The 15,992-nt window shown below is 45.7% G+C and overlaps 1 protein-coding gene across 2 annotated transcripts in view; it reads left to right on the top strand.

The window, feature by feature from the left end:
• The first annotated feature begins 4,281 nt into the window (after positions 1-4,281).
• The window catches only part of OLA1 (Obg like ATPase 1), a 254,617-nt gene continuing 242,906 nt past the window's right edge, over positions 4,282-15,992 (top strand). The window contains exons 1-2 of one of the 2 annotated variants that reach the window (XM_040357724.1): positions 4,282-4,391; positions 8,018-8,118. In XM_040357724.1, the coding sequence (XP_040213658.1) occupies positions 8,018-8,118 (101 nt within the window). In that variant the 5' untranslated portion in view covers positions 4,282-4,391. Of the gene's footprint in view, positions 4,392-7,777; positions 7,942-8,017; positions 8,119-15,992 lie in introns of those variants that run through there. The other variant, XM_040357723.1, reaches the window with a different exon arrangement.

Consider the following 15,992-nt stretch of genomic DNA (forward strand, 5'->3'; position numbering starts at 1 on the left):
GTTAACCACTAGGGGGCGCTGTAGGGGTTATGTGTGACCTCATATGTTTTTCTAACTGTAAGGGGGCGGGGCTAGACTGTGACATCATTGATCGTGTTTCCCTATATTAGGGAACACACGATCAAAGAAGCTGCCACTGTGAAGAACGTGGAAGCTGTGTTTACACACAGCTCTCCCCGTTCTTCAGCTCCGGGGACCGATCGCGGGACTCCGGCGGCAATCGGGTCCCGCAGTCATGGAGCTTCGGACCTGGGACACGCACCCGTGACCTACGGCTGGGCACTTGAAGAGGACGTACAGGTACGTGCTTGTGCCCAGCCGTGCCATTCTGCCAACGTATATCTGCAGAAGGCAGTCCGTAAGTGGTTAAGAACCGTTTTGGGATTAAAGACCTTGAGCTCTAGAGAGCTCAAACAAACATGCCCATCCACCTTGCAGACACTGGTAAAAACTGAAGTACTTCCTGTATGGGAGGAGTTATATAGGGGCGGACTTCCTGTCTAAGACTTTGTCTACCAGTGTCCATTCACCTAGCGATGGTGTATAACCGAGTAAGTAATGAATAATAGCCTAACTCTATGTCCTGTGATGTATGATAAAGAAAATGTGCATACTCAGAAACAAAACAACCCTACACTTCCTCTTCTTCTACACTAGTAACTTTTTCATACAAGTCAATATCATTCCAACTACATCATGATATACACTTTTGTGGAAAATTGAATGATCGGTTGTCCAATTTTCCTATAGTGTGTACTAGGCTTAAAGCAAAAGTAAACCCATCAATTTAAGTTTCAAAAGTCACATTCCTGGCACGTGGCGGGAATGTAACTGTCACATTGGTTGTGCTCTCAACCAAACTGTCCAACCATACAATGACTGGTGTCATAACTGATCACATGATCAGCATTATGGCAGTTGAAGAATTAACAGAGGCCAAGATGGCAGCTTCCTTTGCTGAAAATGATTTAAAGGTTTACTTCCACTTCAAGGATACATTCACACTGAATATGGGTTTGAAATCACGTGAGTTCAGCTGATTTCAAACCTTACTAAAACCTCGGAATCTAGTGCAGCTGTGCATGATAGATCAGTTTCTAACTTCTGCTTGTTCAATAAGACCCCTTTCACACTGTGGCGATTTACAGGCGCTATAGCTCTAAAAATAGCGCGTGCAAAGCGCCTCTCCCGTCTTTCCAGTGTGAAAGCCCGAGGGCTTTCACACTGGAGCGGTGCGTTGTCAGGACGTCAAAAAATGTCCTGCTAGCCGCATCTTTGATGGACCTAAAGCGCCCCTGCCATTGAAATCAATGGGCAGCCCTGCCGAAGTGCGGCTGCAGCGGCGCTTTGAACCCTTTTTTGGCCGCTAGCGGGGGTTTAAAGTGCCGCTGAAATGATAGTAAAGCGTCGCTAAAAAAAGGCGGCGATTTACTGCTGATGCTCAAAAAGCCCCAGTGTGATAGGGCTCTTAAGCTTTGCCAAAGAAACCTGGAAGCTGATTGGTTTCTATGCATAAGTGAGCCTGATTTTGCAATATCCAGTTTAGCAATTTAGTATTTTTTTAACCACTTGACCACTGGGCACTTAAACCCCCTTCCTAACCAGATCAATTTTCAGCTTTCGGTGCTCTCACAATTTGAATGACAATTACTCAGTCATACAACATTGTTCCCATCTGAAATTTTTGTCCTTTTTTCACACAAATAGAGCTTTTTTTTGGTGGTATTTGATCACCTCTGGGTTTTTTATTTTTTGCGCTATAAAAGAAAAAAGACTGAAAATTCTGTAAAAAAAAGAAAAATATCTTGCTTCTGTCATATTAGCAGGTTATTTCTCACACACAGCATATGCATGCCACAAATTACACCCCAAAACACATTCTGCTATTCCTCCCGAGTATGGCGATACCTCATGTGTGAGACTTTCACACAGTGTGGCCACATACAGAGGCCCAACATGCAGGGAGCACCATCAGGCGTTCTGGAGCACCCAGGCCAATTCTGACATTTCTCTCCTACATGTAAAAATCATCATTTATTTGCTAGAAAATTACATAGAACCCCAAAACATTAGATATGCTTTTTTAGCAAAGAACCTAGAGAATACAATGGCGGCCATTACAACTTTTTATCTCGCACGGTATTTTCACAGCAATTTTTTGAACGCGTGTTTTAAAAAAAAATATTTTGTGCTAAAAAAAAAAAACAGTAAAGTTAGCTCAATGTTTTTGCATAATATGAAAGATGAAGTTACGCTGAGTAAATAGATACCTAACATGTCACCCTTCAAAATTGCACACGCTCGTGGAATGGCGCCAAACTTCGCTACTTAAAGGGGTGGTTCCCCCTAAAACAAAATTCTAACAATACATTCGGATGTCTGCTTACACTGCGGGTAGGCTGGCTTTTGTTTTTGTTTTAGTACATACCTCGATATCGCAGTTTCCTCGCTTGGCGGTGGGCGTTCCTAGTTGATTGACGAACGTCATTGCGCAGGCGCCGTATAGAGTCGGCTCTATACGGCGCCTGCGCAGCGACGTTCGGCTTCTTTCGGAAAGTCGTGACGCGCAGTATGCGCCCGTCTGAGGAACGTCAATCAACTAGGAACGCCCACCGCCAAGCGAGGAAACTGCGATATCGAGGTATGTACTAAAACAAAAAAACAAAAGCCAGCCTACCCGCAGTGTAAGCAGACATCCGAATGTATTGTTAGAATTTTGTTTTAGGGGGAACCACCGCTTTAAAAATCCCCATAGGCAACGTATTGCAAGGTATTGGAGTATTGCAGGGTATTGGAGTATTGCAGGGTATTGCGGAGTATTGGGGTATTGCAGAGTATTGGGGTATTGCGGAGTATTGGGGTATTGCAGAGTATTGGGGTATTGCAGAGTATTGGGGTATTGCAGAGTATTGGGGTATTGCAGAGTATTGCGGAGTATTGGGGTATTGCAGAGTATTGGGGTATTGCAGAGTATTGGGGTATTGCAGAGTATTGGGGTATTGCAGAGTATTGGGGTATTGCAGAGTATTGCGGAGTATTGGGGTATTGCAGAGTATTGGGGTATTGCAGAGTATTGGGGTATTGCAGAGTATTGGGGTATTGCGGAGTATTGGGGGTATTGCAAAGTATTGGGGTTATTGCAGATTATTGGGGGTATTGCGGACTATTGCAGAGTATTGGGGGAATTGCAGAGTATTGGGGGTATTGCAGAGTATTGGGGGTATTGCGGACTATTGGGGGAATTGCAGAGTATTGGGGGAATTGCAGAGTATTGGGGGTATTGCAGAGTATTGCGCAGGGATGGATGGCTGGATCTGTGACTGCAGTTGTCACAGATCCACCCCACAGTGCTGCCGCTGCTTCCGCTCCCCCCCCCTCTCCTCTCACACTGTATCGATCAGTACAGAGAGGGGAGGGAGGAACCGCAGTCCTCACTTGACCCTGGTTTGTTTACAAGTGATCGCTCCGTCATTTGACGGATCGATCACGTGGTAAACGGCCGCTATCAGCGGCAATTTACTGTAATCCGTCGGGAGCAGGATTCTGAGAGGACGTCCTCCCAGAACTCGACCGCGCTGTAGACGTGTTTTGTCTATAGCGCGGTGGGAAAGAGGATAAATTAAAGCCCCATACACACTATTAGATTTTCTAAAAAAAAATGTCCTCCGATTTACCAAAACCATGTAGTGTAAGGACCTGCCTGATTGCATACAAATTGAAACTCTTAGAGCCCTTGCACTCTGGTGCGTTTTCGCGGTAAAAATAGCACTATTAAAACACTCCAAAAACACCCCTCTCCATTGAAATGAATTGAAAACGCTGTAAAATCGCAGTGTTTTACCACTATTTTAACACTTCGCTATAGGCGTTTCCAGTGTGAAAGAGCTCTTTAGGTTTGACCTCATATTATATGGCTTTGATAAATCTGAAGACAAAAAATCCAATAGTGTGTATGGGGTCTAAGAAGCAATAATTCTCCAGAAATGATACGAAGATGTAAACAATCTGTCCAGGATGTATCCAGTCAGACAGACCCTCATACAACATAGGATTACTCCAGAGATGACTGTACAATCTTCTATCACATTTCTCTATACAGAACTACAAAGCAGACAGGTGTGGTGGAGAGACGCAGTCCCAGCTGTCTATCCGCTCACACATGTCTGGCTGGGAGAGGCACCGGAAGCAGCATGCTCTCCCCTCTGCAGTCGTCTGTCGCACTGACCTCTCACCCCACGTCGCCAGCCAATGGAATGGGCGCACGCTGTGCGCGTCGCTCCGGTGACCCCGCCTCTTCCGTCTCTGGGACGCCGGTTGTAGAACGTGCCTGGGAGACCCTGAAAGCGCCGCTGCTCATCTTTCCCGGGAGTGACACGTGACTCGGAGCTGAGGTGAGGAGCCGTGTCCCCCATGTGACCGGAGAGAGCACTGCCGGGCTCTGTACACGTGTCAGGGGTGTGTGTGGTGCTTGGGCACCGGGCTCAGCTGCTGCACAACCCCTTGGCAGAGACTGTCATTCATTCATTGAATGGTGGCGATTGGCTGTGCTGAGTAGGGCCGCTCGTTCAGTCATATAGCAGCTCGTGTGATTTCTATACATTCTGTATGAATAAGCTGCCCATGCTGTACATGAGGAGGTCCTGCTCTGCTGTGCAGTGTTTGCCAGTCGTAGGAGCCTATGGCAGACCCCTCAACAAAACAATACAACACAATTCTATATTCACTAACATTATTATTATTGGACACAACATGAGGTGTTGGGGCTCAGTCACATGGGCGCTGTGTTACGCTATATATGGGCCCCCAACACAGGCAGCGTGCATTCTGGGGCCACTCACCCGATGTATCCCTTGTGATGGACGTCTGTTCTCTCACACAGCACCCCTCTCTCAGGCTAGGTTCACATCAATGCTGTTTTGGGGTGCATTTTGTGTTTTTGAACCCGCGTTTTTGTATGCGGTTTTCGTGATTTTTTTCCCCTCAACAAAGTGTAACTAGACAGTTATAAGGAGCGAGTGGCTGCCGCGTCCTTAACAAATCAATGAGTCCTCAGCTGTCAGTGGGAATGTCCATTGACAGCTGAATGTAAAAAAAAATTGCCGGTGTTCTATCAAAAAATGCCTCAGATGGGTCTGCGCATGCGCAGTACCAATCGTCGCTCCAGCTGATGTGTTGATCAGCAGGCGGGACGTCAACACAGCACATGCGCAGATCGCAGGAGGCATTATCTGATGCTATGCATACAGTGGAGGGAGAACGTACTTGTCAGATTCTGCCTCATTGTTACGGGGCGGGTTGTTGGTATGTTGCAACCCGTCCTTAGACACAGGCAAAACCCGCCGTTTAACACACACAAAACACGCCCTTCAGCATGGAAAACCCACCACAGCGAGGCAGGATCTGATGCGTACATTCTCCCTCTGCTGTCGGATAAGGCCCCTGACGATCTGCGCATGCACTATGTTGACGTCACGCCCGCTGATTGGCATATCAGCTGGAGTGACATTTGGTACTGCGCATTCGCCGACCCATCGGAGGCATTTTTGTCGGGAGGCAGTATTCGACAGGACACCAGCAAAAGTTAAAAAGGGGGGGGGGGGAATGTGTGGGGCCCTCCCCCAGTTCATACCAGTTCCTTTCAGGTCTGGTATGAATTTTGAGGGGAATCCCCACACCAAATTTAAATAGTGTGAGGCCCCCCCCCCCAACATCAATATCGGACCTTTGTCCAAGCATGCAGGCCAGAAAAGGGGGGGGGGGGGTGAGCAATTCTAATAAGCCCCCTGCCCACAGACCCCCACAACCACCGGCCAGAGTTGTGGGGAAGAGGCCCTCATCCCCATCAACACGAGGACAGGGTGCTTTGGGGTGTGCAGACCCCCCCTCCCGCTGCAAAGCACCCGCTCTATGTTGAAGGCATGAGACTTGGTATGGTTTAGGCTTTTTCCTGGCCTGCATGCTTGGATAAGGGTTTGGTATGGACTTCGGGGGGAGTGTGCCACGCCATTTTTTTTTTTAGGTGTGGGGTCCCTTTTAAAATCCATACCAGTCCTGGAGGGTCTTGTGTGGATTGGGGGGGAACCCATGTCATTATTTTTTTTATTTATTCTTTGCCGACAATTCTTCCTAACAGCCTTGTTGGGAGGCTTTGGTAAAATATTGGGTCTAAATAAACTCCTGATGTCTCGCTTTTGAAACCGAGAAAGGGCCTAAATAATCTGTGGGGGTTATTTACTAAAGGCAAATCCACTTTGCTCCGCAAGTGCACTTAGAAGTGCAGTTGCTTTAGATCTGAGGGGGACATGCAAGGAAAATAAAAAAAAACTAATTTGTTGCTTGCACATGATTGGATGATAAAATCAGCAGAGCTTCCCTTAGTGCAGAGTGGATTTGCCTTTAGTAAATCACCCCCTGTGTCCTCAGTCCCTTTCTCTGCAGTTTCAGCTGCTCTGCAGATGATTGATCAGGAAGCGCTCTGTACAGAGGCTTCCTGTTCATTCACAAGCCAGATCATAGTAAACTGTTTACTATGCTTCAGTTATGCATCAACACTGGAGCAATCACTAAGTCCATTTAGGAAAGGAAGGCGACAGTAAACATGACATATTTACCTCTCTCTATCCTGAAAGGAAGGGGGAACCACAGAGGGATCAGAACAGCGGAAGGGGGATGCAAATATTTGAACGGATCCTACTATGGCTTCTCCTGCAGCTCAACCAGCTTCCTCTCCTCTCCTTCCTACTGACTTTCAACTGCTGCAGGGGGATCAGGGGAAGAGCTGAGAGCCGATGACTGACAGTCACCAGCTCTCTGCTCACAGAGAACTGAGCAATCAGCAGTGTTTGATCGCTCGGTTCTCGGTCATAGATCCAGCAGGGGACAGATGCAGAATTGGACTGATGGCTGCATCCACCTAGGTAAGTGTGATAAAAAAACCCTTCTGTTAGTAATTTATGTGCATAGTTCTGGGCACTCACTACATAAACAAACTGAACCAAGGAGGTGGTACAACCGAACATTGTTAAAGCTGCCAGTGCGAGTGAACCCTCGCTAACAGAATGTTTAGGGCAAGGCCCTTCCTAGACAATCCAGTCTGTACAACCAGATTGTAACATGTTTTGCTTGAAATAAATAAACATGCGACTCCCATGCAATTGTAAAATTGTAACTCCCAGAAATGTGAGAAAACATTTGTGTTACTGCTAGCCTCCATTGATATTCCAGTGCAGAATATACATATAAATATTACATTTGGGGAACCCTTGGCAGCCTTTCTTCCGTAGAGCAATGTATGAGATCCTCGGCACACTGAACCCTTACTACATAAAAAGGCATCTCATATCGGAGATGTGATCGGCATCTGGCCTGTGTCTGGATCCGATTCCATACTTCTAACCACTCCTTGTTTGGCTGGGATTGTACACTACGGATGTCTGTCACTGCAGATTAAACCAGCAGGCATGACCCCTGGGATGTAACAGAAGAATCATTTGAAAGCATGTAGGATACAACTCTGCGCCAAAAATAAGACAAACGTTTCTGAAATAAAATTAACATTTGTAAATAAAAAATAAAAAAACTAAAATCAGTAGTAAAATTTGTTTCAGTGCCATAGTGCACGGTGCAGCACAGTAGACCGTTCCTGGAGAGGATCTGCTTTGGCAGTGCGCCACACATGATGCTGTCAGTTGGCCGTATTGATGGCGTCAGGTGTCACGTTTAGAAAGTGACTCCTCAGCGTATTCTCTCTAGGACTGCTCTCTGCTCCTCTTATATTATTAGCCTGTAGGGTGTCTGATCCTGCAGCTTCCAAATTGGTTTCAGGAAATCATTTGTTTTAAAATGAGATCCATCTGACCCTGGATTAGATGCCGTGGAGTGGACTCTTTGGTTTAATTTTTGGCAAGGCCTTAATGTGATGTAGCCATGGCTCCAAAAAAGGTATACCTATTATTCCCATGTATTAATATCAGTTGGCTGCCTTGGAAAATGATGATGGTTTTGGCTTACATTTTAGATGCCTCCTAAGAAAGTAGATGATGGACCAAAACAGCATCCCATTATTGGACGATTTGGGACTTCTCTGAAGATTGGTATAGTTGGACTACCCAATGTGGGGTGAGTGAATTGTGCTCTCATTTTACCTTTTTAGCGGTATTCCAGTTGCTGGGATTGAGGGGGTAGAGCACTAGTGGTGAATTTATAATGTATACAGAGAATGGGCCGCAGCGCTTCACATCACCGAGGGCCACCCATAAAACTCAGTATATGTAATTCTACAAAAGGCTGTCAGAGAATGTGGACAAGTTATAGGTGTGGTTGGGGAAATGTATCAGAACTGGGGATGTGGTTTTTACACTCATGCATGAAACTCCTGGCACCAACTTAAAGCTGTAGAAAACCAAAAATGAAATATATTGCAGCTTACAATTACTTTAATGTGGTGGCTGCATTAGTTTTCTTTTTTTTTGTTTATATCTAATTACCTGGACAGTAATGCAGCGTACACACGGTCGTTTTTCGGCATGAAAAAAAACGACGTTTTTAAAAACGACATTTAAAATCATTGTGTGTGGGCTTCACATTGTTTTTCGGCTTCTGAAAAACGAAAAAAAAAAAAAAAATCGAACATGCTGCATTTTTTAATGTCGTTTTTTAAAATGTTGTTTTTCGGGTTGTAAAAAATGATCGTGTGTGGGCTAAAACAACGTTTTAACCCCGCGCATGCTCAGAAGCGAGTTATGAGACGGGAGCGCTCGTTCTGGTAAAACTACCGTTCATAATGGAGTAAGCACATTCATCACGCTGCAACAGACAAAAAAGCGCGAATCGTCTTTTACTAACAAGGAATCCGCTAAAAGCAGCCCAAAGGCGAATAGAACTTCCCCTTCAGAGTGCCGTCGTACGTGTTGTACGTCACTGCGCTTTGTTCATCATTTTTTAAAAACGATGGTGTGTGGGCAACATAGTTTTTAATGATGAAGTTGGAAAAACTTCGTTTTTTGGACATGCTGAAAAATTACGTTTTTTTTTCATGCCGAAAAACGACCGGGTGTACGCGGCATTACATTTCCTTTTGGGGGTTTCCACTCTGGATAGAGGAGCATTGGAGCCCCCTTTGGACAGCAGCATTGTTATTCTGGGGAGAGGGTTGGGTTCAATGAATCTAGCAGATTTAGATGGACTTGACTAACAAATTGAAGTTGAACTCCAGCTAACACTTTTTAAGCAGTTACAGAACAGTGTTTCTTGTCCTATTTAAATAAAGGTTTTCCATAATTGAATAAAAGCTGATCACTGTAAGCACCCCTGTCAGTGTTTCATGGTTTGTTTCAACCAAGTTAAAGAATAACCGACTTGCAAGATTACCAAATGTAAAGAAATGAAAGCCTAGAAAAGTAAAATGAATGCAGCCACCACATTTAAGCATTAGCAAGCTGCAATATGATGTTTATTTTTTTTTGTTTTTTGTTTTATTACTACTTTATTTTTTGGGGAGTAATAGTGATAGGCTGGGAATTTTTATATACATGTGAAAGACAGAGGATGCCAACAGAGATCATAGGTTACCAATAGAAATACAACCCCCTCTCAGTCCCACCTTGATCATGTGGTCGTCATTTTGCTTCAGTTCACCATTAGTGCCCAAGTAAATAAGAGAAATTACCGGTAACCATCATTTCTCTTATTTACATTGAGATGTAGACGGGGGGATATTTATAAGTAATGGTGGAATTATACTCACAGTGTTCCTGGAATTAAGCACCCTCAGGTTCCTGGAGTTTCTTCGCTCCATAATCTGTGTCTGGTTTCCTCAGCTTGATTGTAGCGGGTAATGTTTGCAGCTGTTTACACTGATCCTAATGTCAGAGCTTGGGGAAGTCAGAGAAGGTGGTATTAATAGATCTGCAAGGCAGGGCTACATAGAAGTGGGGGTATTCATAAGGGGGTTGTAGACTTCGAGCCAGTCTTAACCAGGTGCAGGTAGTTCTAAAGGAAACTACCGCCAGAAATGTGTCAGTAGGGCCTGTTTCACATGGTTTCAGCTTGTATAAGAGCAGTGTGAACAGCAAGCTTTGACAAAGTATTTACAAAGCTTTCAGCAAGCCTTGTTGAAGCTTTTAAAGTATCATTCAACTCCAGTTTGTAAATGCTGAGCACAGATCCTAATGGGAGTGCTGATTGCCACTTTAAGCAAGCTGCTAGCAGGCTTTAAACAAACTTACAAGGAATGCTGAAGCCTGCTAGCAGCTTGTTTAAAGTGGCAATCAGCACTCCCATTAGGATCGTTGTGCAGCATTTACAAACTAGAACTGCATGGTACTTTAAAGGCCTCAACAAAGCTTGCTTAAAGTTTTCACATACTTTTTCAAAGCTGTTCACACTGCTGAAGCCTAAAGCGTGTGTGAAATAGGCCTTTTTTCTTTTCAAAATTCCACCAGTTTGTATTTAACCACTTCCATACCGGGCACTTACGCCCCTTCCTGCCCAAGCCAATTTTCAGCTTTCAGCACTGTCGCACTTTGAATGACAATTGCGCGGTCGTGCTACACTGTACCCAAACAATTTTTTTATCATTTTGTTCCCACAAATAGAGCTTTCTTTTGGTGGTATTTGATCACCTCTGCGGTTTTTATTTTTTGCGCTATAAACAAAAGAAGAGTGACAATTTAAAAAAAAAACACTATTTTTTACTTTTTTATTTAATAAATATCACAATTTTTAAAAAAAAAAACGTTTTTTTTCCTCAGTTTAGGCCGATATGTATTCTTCTACATATTTTTGGTAAAAAAAATCACAATGATCATATATTGATTGGTTTGCGCAAAAGTTATAGCGTTTACAAAATAGCTGATAGATTTATGGCATTTTTATTTTATTAATTTTTTTACTAGTATTGGCGGCGATTTGCGATTTTTTTACTGTCACCGTGACATTGCGGCGAACACATCGGACACTTTTGACACGTTTTTGGCGCCATTCACATTTATACAGCGATTAATGCGATAAATATGCACTAATTACTGTATAAATGTGACTGGCATTCAAGGGGTTAACACTAGGGGGTGAGGGAGGGGTTAATATGTATACCTGAATTGTGTTCTAACTGTGGGGGAAGGGGGGTGACTGGGGGAGGTGACCGATCTATGTCCCTATGTACAAGGGACACAGATCGGTCTCCTCTCTCCCCTGACAGGACGTGGAGCTCTGTGTTTACACACAGAGCTCCACGTCTTGTCCCTGTAGCCGCCGATTCCGAGTGCCTGGCGGACATCGCGACCGCCAGGCACGCGCATCGGCATCTCGGGGACGCGTCGGGCGCGCGCGCGCCGCCGTCGGCGCGCTCGCGCGCCCCCCAGTGGCCGCAAGAATACAGGATGTCAAATGACATCCTGTTGAATATTCAGAGTCACCGTGGAGCCGTCATTTGACGATGGCCCGGTACTCTAGTGGTTAAAACCACTACAAAGAAACCTAAAGTGAACCTTTCATGAGAGAAACATCAAGGATTGATGGTGGATAAAAGCGGACATACATGTATGTCTATGGGCTAGCGGACTTCAGCGGATAATCATCCGCTGACATCCACTTCTGTTAGGTTTGTTTTTTTGAGATGGAAGAGCCTATTTTTTTTAGTTTAAAAAATGGAACGGACGTAAAACAGATGTTAGCGGACGATCCGCTTAAACATCCGATCCGCTGACATCCTTTTTTTTAAAGATATTTTTATTAGGTTTAAGACAAACCAACAAACAGAAAAACACACAAAAAAACCCCACCAGACAACCTGGTCATAAACGTTAGGCAATACACTCAAACAGAAAAATAAACTGACATCAGTGCAAAATATAAAGTGGCACAATGGTAAAAGGATCAGGTATAATACCTGGATATAGCAAAAGCGGAGGTCCAGACATTAGAGATCCGTGAGGCACGGCCACATCCTTTTTAAACCCTTCCCCCTTTTTTTTTTTAAACACACTGTATATACAGTGGGGATCGAAAGTTTGGGCACCCCAGGTAAAAATTTGTATTAATGTGTAGAGGTAGACCGATATGGGTTTTTCTATGGCCGATGCCGATATTTAGAAATCTGTGCGGCCGATGGCCGATATATAATGCCGATTTTTGCGGCCGATATTTTGGGCCGATTTTTTTATTTTTTGATAGGCACGGGTGGTGCTGCGTTGTGGAGGGGGATGGGTGGTGCTAGGCGCGGGTAGTGCTGCGTTGTGGGGAGGGATGGGTGGTTCTGCGTTGTGGGGAGGGATGGGTGGTTCTGCGTTGTGGAGAGGGATGGGTGGTTCTGCGTTGTGGAGAGGGATGGGTGGTTCTGCGTTGTGGAGAGGGATGGGTGGTGCTGCGTTGTGGGGGGGCATGGGTGGTGCTGCGTTGTGGGGGGGATTGGGTGGTGCTGCGTTGTGGGGGGGGATTGGGTGGTGCTGCGTTGTGGGGGGGGGGATTGGGTGGTGCTGCGTTGTGGGGGGGCGTGGGTGGTGCTGCATTGTGGGGGGGCGTGGGTGGTGCTGCATTGTGGGGGGGCGTGGGTGGTGCTGCATTGTGGGGGGGATTGGGTGGTGCTGCATTGTGGGGGGGATTGGGTGGTGCTGCGTTGTGGGGGGGGGATTGGGTGGTGCTGCGTTGTGGGGGGGGATTGGGTGGTGCTGCGTTGTGGGGGGCGGGATATTGGGTGGTGCTGCGTTGTGGGGGGGGGATATTGGGTGGTGCTGCGTTGTGGGGGGGGATATTGGGTGGTGCTGCGTTGTGGGGGGGGGTATTGGGTGGTGCTGCATTGTGGGGGGGGGGGATTGGGTGGTGCTGCATTGTGGGGGGGGGATATTGGGTGGTGCTGCGTTGTGGGGGGGATATTGGGTGGTGCTGCGTTGTGGGGGGGGGATATTGGGTGGTGCTGCGTTGTGGGGGGGGGATATTGGGTGGTGCTGCGTTGTGGGGGGGGATATTGGGTGGTGCTGCGTTGTGGGGGGGGATATTGGGTGGTGCTGCGTTGTGGGGGGGGGGATGGGTGGTGCTGCGTTGTGGGGGGGGGGATGGGTGGTGCTGCGTTGTGGGGGGGGGGATGGTGCCTCAGCCCGGTTTCACTTTAAAAAGACATACAATTAAGTCTGCAGGGGGGGGGTACAGTACAGTACAGTAGCACTTACCCTCCATACATGCTGGTATCTATCTGCATGCACCTGATAGGCTAGGTGCATGCTGATGAGATGACCAGCCAATCATTGAACAAGTATAGTACAAGCAGCCAGCAGGCTCCACCTCAGCAGGAAAGGAAGACAGGACTAGTGCTGGCCACGATCTCCTACTGGGGGGAGTTACCATGTCAGGTGGAAGATGCTTGTAAAGGGCCAATGATGGTTTCTCTGCCACCTGACTTGCAGTACTGACCAGTGCTCTTGAAGCAATATATTCTTGAATCCTCCACCCGCACGGCCACTATAGAGAAGCTAAGGAGAGATTTCACTGCCATTCATCGTACCGCCCCGCCCCCTCCCGCGGCGTGCTGTATTAGAGGAAAAATCATTGGCCCTTTACAAGTATCTAATACAGCATGCCGAGGGAGGGGGCGGGGCGGTACGATGAATGCCAGTGAAATCTCTCCTTAGCTTCTCTATAGTGGCCGTGCGGGTGTAGTAGGAATCAAGAATACATTGCTACAAGAGCACTGGTCAGTACTGAAAGTCACGTGGCAGATGCTTGTAAAGGGCCAATGATTGTTTATCCAATACAGCACGCAGAGGGAGGGGGCGGAGCGGGGACGGGGCGGTACTATGCAATGGCAGTAAAATCTTTCCTTGCTATTGGAGCGAGGTTGCCGTGGGGGTGGAGGATTCAGGGACACACGCTGCTGCAGGGCAGGCGGCCATGCCAGCCGTTTATTGTAATAGCCGCGATTGCCGCGAATCGGACGATTTTTTCACAATAATCGGCCGATGCCGATTTTATAAAAACGGCCAAATATCGGCCGACCGATATATCGGTCAACCTCTATTAATGTGCATGACGAAGCCAAGGAAAGATGGAAAAATCTCCAAAAGGCATCAAATTACAGATTAGACATTCTTATATGTCAAAAAAAGTTAGATTTTATTTCCATCATTTACACTTTCAAAATTGCAGAAAACAAAAAAATGGCATCAGCAAAAGTTTGGGCACCATGCAGAATTTATAGCATGCACTGCCCCCTTTTGCAAAGCTGAGACCTGCCAGTGTCATGGATTGTTCTCAATCATCGTCTGGGAAGACCAGGTGATGTCAATCTCAAAGGTTTTAAATGCCCAGACTCATCTGACCTTGCCCCAACAATCAGCACCCTGGGTTCTTCTAAGCCAGGAGTCTTCAAACTATGGCCCTCCAGGTATTCAGGAACTACAATTCCCATCATGCCTAGTCATGTCTGTGAATGTCAGAGTTTTACAATGCCTCATGGGAAGTGTAGTTCCGCAGCAGCTGGAGGGCCGTAGTTTGAGAATCCCTGTTCTAAGCAGTTGTCTAGAAAACTGAAAATGAAAATAGTTGACGCTCACAAAGCTGGAGAAGGCTATAAGAAGATAGCAAAGCGGTTTCAGATGTCAATATCCTCTGTTCGGAATGTAAATAAGAAATGGCAGTCATCAGGAACAGTGGAAGTTAAAGCAAGATCTGGAAGACCAAGAAAAATATCAGACAGATTGTGAGAATATCGCAGGATTGTGAGAAAAGCAATTCAAAACCCACATTTGACTGCACGATCCCTCCAGAAAGATCTGGCAGACACTGGAGTTGTGGTACACTATTCCACTATAAAGAGATACTTGTACAAATATGGTCTTTATGGAAGAGTCGTCAGAAGAAAACCTCTTCTACGTCCTCACCACAAAAATCAGCGTTTGAACTTTGCAAATGAACATATAGACAAGCCTTATGCATTTTGGAAACAAGTTCTGTGGACCGATGAGGTTAAAATAGAACTTTTTGGCCGGAATGAGCAAAGGTACGTTTGGAGAACTGTTAAGCATGGGGGTGGATCAATCATGCTTTGGGGTTGTATTGCAGCCAGTGGCACAGGGAACATTTCACGAGTAGAAGGAAAAATGGATTCAATAAAATTTCAGCAAATTTTGGATGGTAACTTGATGCCATCTGTGAAAAAGCTGAAGTTAAAGAGAGGATGGCTTCTACAAATAGATAATGATCCTAAACCCACCTCAAAATCCACAGGGGATTACATCAAGAGGTGTAAACTGAAGGTTTTGCCATGGCCTTCACAATCTCCTGACCTCAACATAATTGAAAATCTATGGATAGACCTTAAAAGAGCAGAAATCTCAAAGAACTGGAAGACTTTTGTAAGGAAGAATTGGCAAAGATACCTCAAACAAGAATTGAAAGACTCTTGGCTGGCTACAAAAAGTGTTTACAAGCCAAAGGGGGCAGTACAAGATATTAACTCTGCAGGGTGCCCAAACTTTTGCAGGTGCCATTTTTTTGTTTTCTGTAATTTTGAAAGTGTAAATGATGGAAATAAAATCTAACTTTTTTTGACATATAAGAATGTCTAATCTGTAATTTGATTCCTTTTGGAGATTTTTCCATCTTTCCTTGGCTTCGTTATGCACATTAATACAAATTTTTACATGGGGTGCCCAAACTTTCGATCCCCACTGTAGCTGGTTGCTAAAGGGGGGGGGGTACTTAAAAACCGTTGAGTCTTCAGCTGTCAGCGGGGTTTCCCGATGACAGCTGAATAAAGAAAAAAAACAGCGTGGGGTCTCCCCCAGTCACATAACAGCCAGGCCTTTCAGGTCTAGTATGGATTCGGAGGGGACCCCCCACGCCAAAAGTTAACAAAAAATAGCGTGGGGGCCTCCCCAAAATCCATACCAGACCCTTATCCGAACATGCAGCCCATGGGGGATTAAAGTGAGCGCAGCTTCACTTATTCAATAAAGTCTGTAAAGTTTACTTTGCTAAATGAACAGTTTCACTTCCTTTTA

Source organism: Rana temporaria, chromosome 6, assembly GCF_905171775.1.
Source record: "Rana temporaria chromosome 6, aRanTem1.1, whole genome shotgun sequence".
NCBI classification, from domain to species: domain Eukaryota; kingdom Metazoa; phylum Chordata; class Amphibia; order Anura; family Ranidae; genus Rana; species Rana temporaria.